Source organism: Larimichthys crocea, chromosome XIII (assembly GCF_000972845.2).
Source record: "Larimichthys crocea isolate SSNF chromosome XIII, L_crocea_2.0, whole genome shotgun sequence".
Taxonomy (NCBI): Eukaryota; Metazoa; Chordata; class Actinopteri; family Sciaenidae; genus Larimichthys; species Larimichthys crocea.
The window spans coordinates 15,122,183-15,127,555 of NC_040023.1; the positions used below are offsets into that span (position 1 = coordinate 15,122,183).

Here is a 5,373-nt window from a genome sequence, read left to right on the forward strand (position 1 = left end):
GTTATTACTAATTAAGTTGAATTTATGCCAGACTTGTATTGGATGACATTGGATTGTTCAAGTGTACCTAATGAAGTGGACGGTCGGTGTATATATACTTAGATGCTTAGATATCTTTACATAACAAGTATACAGGTTTAACACTACTGCAAACTACAACCTTAATAATACATAGTAACTAGTAATAACAACTGAAACATTATAAGCTTTGTAAAAGTGTGATTCATTACAAGTGTGCCATAAATTCTAAATTTTTTAAGCTTATAATGTTTCAGTTTTTGCTGACACACATCGAGGTATTAATTTAACTATTATGTTTACTATTTAGGTTGTAGTTTGTGGTAGTGTTAAACTGGACTGCACTATGCTGAGAGGCATTTCTCTCAGTATAATGCCAATCTGTTAACATACATGACAGAAACACCTTTCAATATAATACACAACAGCACCAACTATGACCTCAATAATAAACATGATAGATAGATAGATAGATAGATAGATAGATAGATAGATAGATAGATAGATAGATAGATAGATAGATAGATAGATAGATAGACCTCTCTGACAGTATCAATAAAAACTGAAACATTATAAGCTTTACAAAGTTTAATGTATGGCAGCGTTGCTGTACATGTGATTGTCCTGACGCTCACTAAGCAGACTGAGCACTAGAGGGCGCTGCAACACAACGTCAACAGTCATGAGACCTGACCGGCGGTTGGGAACGTTGTGTCCGTTTCCAAGGAGATAGGTTACCGTTAACGGTTATTTTATCGTGTTTTTACTTAAACCAACGAAAAAAAAAACAAAATCACAACCGGCACAAGAAGGCGACATATATATATTTTTACATTTCTGCCGTGAATACGGTAACGATAAAAAGGGCGTGACAACAAAACAAAAAAAATCATCACAACAAAAACAACGGATCTGCTTCCGGTTTCTGGATGTAGCTGTCAGACTCTCAGCATCTTTAAATCGCTTTATCAGCAGGTCAGTGGCTCCATTTAGCTATTGTTGAATAATAATAGTTCACTTTGTTGCTGTTTTGCAAACTGCCAGCAACCGAAAACACAGAGCAGGCGGTCACACTTTTAGCCTGCATTACGGTAAGCTGCAGCTAACGACTTTTAAGTGGACTGCAAACTGTGTTAGCCACCACACAGCTAATGTTTACTCGGTACTTCTTCCTCCTCTTGTCTGTGTGTGTGTGTGTGTGTGCTAAAGCATTAGTATGAGCGAAGGAGACGTGTTTCATGAGAAGCAACGACTGGAGCTGTGCGCGATCCATGCACTCAACAACGTGCTCCAGGAGCGGGTGTTCACCAAGGAGACAGCCGATGACATCTGCAAACGGTAGGGCAACGTTTTCACAACGTGTCGGTGTGTTAACAGAGATTTGCTGCAGCAGACAAACACGTTCAAAGTGTGAATGCAAGACACATTAGTTAAAACAACAGGGGCGATGCTTAGAAAAACGTGGCCCCCAAGCCCCCCTCATTTGTTTACACAGTGTTCCCTATGAAAACATTATTTTTACCTGTTATGCAGCATCTGTTTGCATCTGCACAGTTACCTTTGGTAAGCCCAAACATGTCTACTTTCTGCCCATAGTGATAATATATTTGCTGGAGCTGAAACCAACATTAAAGATATTAAAATAATAATAATAATTAAAATATTTCCACCGAGCATAGAGGAGCACAGTCTTGGTTTTGCTCCATGTACAATGTTTTATCATTGCAGGGCTTTGAACATCTACTTTACTGCTCGATAACAAGTGAAATTTGTTTTATTTTCTGCAAAGGACTGGGTTAAATGGAGCATACAGATGTTCAGGTTGTTGACCTAGTTTTATATTCAGTAGTAATGCGGTTTAACAGTGTGCTAGATGACAGTAAAGTCGATTTCACATAGCAAAAAGTCATCGTATATAGTGTGACAATCGTTTATGGCGTTACTCACTAACCAAATTGACTATGAGAAGAGATGAGTCATGATCGGACAGCTTATAAACTCAGCTAAAGAATTTCCTTGTGACTTTACTGACTCAGTGAAACTTTGCCCTGGTTGTTAACGGTTAAGTTTTATTCAAATGAAGGGCAATTCTGCAAACAAACACAAACAAATCCACATCCTGATAGTTATTCATACAGAAAAGAGAAGAGAGAGCCAATAAAACCTCTCGGCAGTCCTGGCAAGAAGAGGTCTTCTCGTCAGTAGCCAAATTAAAAATACGAGGTGGATTTTCCCTTTAAAATGCTCTGTGGATCTCTCTCTCCAGGCTGGCTCCACAGTGTGTGGTGAATCCTCATCGCTCAATGTTGGGCACGGGAAACTACGATGTCAACGTCATCATGGCAGCTCTACAGAGCAGGGAACTGGCTGCTGTGTGGTGGGACAAACGCAGGCGAGTGAGACGCACTGAAACTTTATTTCTTTAAGTTTTACTGCGCTGACGTCTGAAAGGTTACACTCCATCCCAAAATACACACACTTACTTTAATGTTTCTGGGCCTATTTTGTCAGTTGGTAGTGCATTTCTCCTTTTTCCATTGGAAACCGGCAAACTGTTTTTATTTATTTAAAAAGCTATCGAGAATATCTCTCAAGCATCAGCTCTTCAATCATCATACGCTATCTGCAATCATAGAACAGATGCATGTTTTACTCCATAGTACTATAATATTAGGCATATTGCACTGTAAATCAGAGACATGACTCACTTTTTATCTACTCTCAGGCCACATTCTGACTGGCGCCATGGCAAATCACTGCAGGGTTGTACGGCTGGGTGCTGCTGAGGGTGTATCTATTTGTGCTGCACGTAACCGCTGAAAAACACTCAGGAAATTTTCAGGAATCGGGAAAGAAACTTTTTACTGATTTTACTGATTAATTGGCTTCAGCAAAGTCTCACTCTCATTCACTGTCTATGTCACTCTCTCAAACCATCAGACACAAACCAAATTAAACTTCAGATTCTGTCTGAATGCACCCTAAAAGTTGAAGTCAAGTGGGTAGTCTAATGCAACAGTTCACTGGAAAAGATGTACTGAACATAGATATATCTAATGTCTATATGTCAATATCTCTCCTACAGGTCGGTCCAAAGCCTTTGTATGTCAAAGGTCCAAGGTTTTATTCTTAATGTCCCATCACGAGTATCTCTGGGGATCGTATCTCTCCCACTCCGACGGCGGCACTGGCTCGCGGTTCGGCAAGTTGATGGACAGTATTACAACCTCGACTCCAAACTGAAGAGCCCTGTCTGTATTGGTGGAGAGGCAGAACTACGGTAAGAAAGTGCATTTACATCTTGAAACGTTTCCATGTAATCTGTGTGTCTGCTCTGAGTTACATCAAAACTTGGCTTTTGAGCCGTGTCTCAGCAAATGAGTCATCTCATATGAGTGGTCACATGGGGTTTACCTCACTGTTTGTTTGTGTTAGAACACTGCACTCCAGTAATCTGCCCTCTGTCCGAGGCCAGAGTAACATTTTCTCTCTTCTGTCACCCTTTGTGTCTCCCTCAGCTCGTTTCTCAGCGAACAACTGTCCCAGGATGTAGCAGAGATGCTCCTGGTCGTCCAGCGGGACGTAGAAGAGGACGGTTCATGGCTGAACTCCGACAACCTCAAGAAGTGATGTCAGGACAAACTTCACATAGCATGGGAAAAAAACTCCTCTGGGAAAATGACTTTTTTTTAAAATAATTTAAAAAAAACAACACCTCAGTACAGGAAACTCTTCAGGGAATGCACTAAAATACATTTTAATATCTACACGCAGACACACAGAGGAAATTCCAAAGAGAAGCAGAGACGAGCGTTTTACTCCTGAAATGAAGAACTTGTTTTGATTGTAAAAGCTGTTGCTCTGATGTGACCCACGTAGCATTGTCTTGCTCTTGACGCCGTTTGTTTTAACACCGGGAAGGTGCATCTAAGCTAAAGTTTGAGGCAAACGTGGGCTCGTTTGATGATGAGTTGTGAACTTTCACTGTTTTGTGGTTGGAAAGATTGCAGTGTTTGTGCATGGGGGAAAAAGAAAAAAAAACATCTGCAGTGAGGATAACTGGACTAATCTGATTACTAAAACATTACCAACATAGAAGAGAAATATACCATCGGCCCAGACTTTAATAATCAAGTTGCCAAAATCAGATCAGCCTGTACTGCACATACAAGATGTCAGAATCCATCACTTATCAGGCAGCAGCTGAGTGCACCATCTCTTCCCGAGACTTTTTTGTTGTAAACCTTCTATGCACTGCATACTTAGATTTGTTAGCATTGTTTGTATTGTGTGTGTTCATATCGGCACCGACGGACTCCCGGTGTCTTTACATGTTTTCATCCATTCACTACAACAATCTAGACATTTATTTTTTACAGCGCGCCACATCTGTTTAGATTTTTTAAAATCCTGTAGGCAGCCTTTGTTTTCTTTCATTTTTGAATTTAAAAAATCAACTCACAGAGTTTGAAATGTGATTGAGATGGATAATCACAAAGAACATTGTGAACCTCTTGTTTTTGCCAAAGTCATGTAATTGATGACTTAAACACCACAGTAACGAAGCTTCGACTCAGCAAAAGGAGTCATGACTTTGATTGTGACGGATTATCCACCTCAGCCAGTTTTCAAGTCTCTGCAAGTTTGACACAGCTTTGGCATGAAGGAAAAGGAAAGCCAGAAGGAGTTGGGAAGAACACTCAAAGTCAAACATGCAAAAACACCGGTTCTGTGCCTGTATGTAACCTTTATGTTTGTATTTTGTCTCCTGTTGATCTATGCATATCCAAAAGAATAGGAAGACTATCTCTGGTACACACTAGTGACTAACTTACACATAAACCTAAGCTCAGAGGTTCATAATATTGAAGTCTATTTATATTAAACTTTGACCTCCTGTTTTAAGTATGAATCTATTGTAAAAGCATACCGTGTCTGTTATTTGCACTGACTTGTAGAGACGATGAAGACCAGGTGAAGGTTATTGAAGTTATTTTTATTTATATTAGACTCTTGAGTGTAAAAGGATGCCATTCAAAAGGAGCATTGATAACCATACAAACTCAATTCAGGGGTTAACAAGGTCAGTTGGCAAGGACGGGGGGATTCAATGAAATCTCCAACATACCGTACCATATATACACAAAACATCTTGGAGAGATCTCAGAAACCCGATGCTATACATAGTTATTATTGCTAGTTACGGTAGGGCTACTGCAGCACCAGTAGCAAGAATCATATTGCTATGTACCTGCTGTCATTGCATGGGATTTGTAGTTTCTCCACTCTCAAGATTTGAGTGGCAGTTGTAGTTCTCCATTCGATCATTAAAACAGGGTCTTGGTAGCCCTCAAG

The 5,373-nt window shown here is 40.0% G+C and overlaps 1 protein-coding gene across 2 annotated transcripts; it reads left to right on the top strand.

The window, feature by feature from the left end:
- The first annotated feature begins 690 nt into the window (after positions 1-690).
- Positions 691-5,058, top strand: josd2 (Josephin domain containing 2). Of its 2 annotated transcripts, none has more exons than XM_010744332.3 (5): positions 691-1,109; positions 1,228-1,356; positions 2,285-2,410; positions 3,104-3,298; positions 3,537-5,058. In XM_010744332.3, the coding sequence occupies exons 2-5, from the start codon at positions 1,235-1,237 to the stop codon at positions 3,646-3,648; spliced, it is 555 nt and encodes a 184-aa protein (XP_010742634.1). In that variant the 5' UTR covers positions 691-1,109; positions 1,228-1,234; the 3' UTR covers positions 3,649-5,058. The 2 variants fall into 2 exon arrangements, with proteins under 2 accessions (XP_010742634.1, XP_010742633.1); XM_010744331.3 differs by having other exon boundaries at positions 693-993.
- The last annotated feature ends 315 nt before the right edge of the window (positions 5,059-5,373 follow it).

Bases quoted from the DNA above. Each gene is read 5' to 3' on its own strand.
- josd2 (XM_010744332.3), top strand. From the start codon at position 1,235: ATGAGCGAAGGAGACGTGTTTCATGAGAAGCAACGACTGGAGCTGTGC. The intron at 1,357-2,284 runs GTAGGGCAACGT...CTCTCTCTCCAG, and splicing joins GCCGATGACATCTGCAAACG to GCTGGCTCCACAGTGTGTGG. The intron at 3,299-3,536 runs GTAAGAAAGTGC...TGTCTCCCTCAG, and splicing joins GGTGGAGAGGCAGAACTACG to CTCGTTTCTCAGCGAACAAC.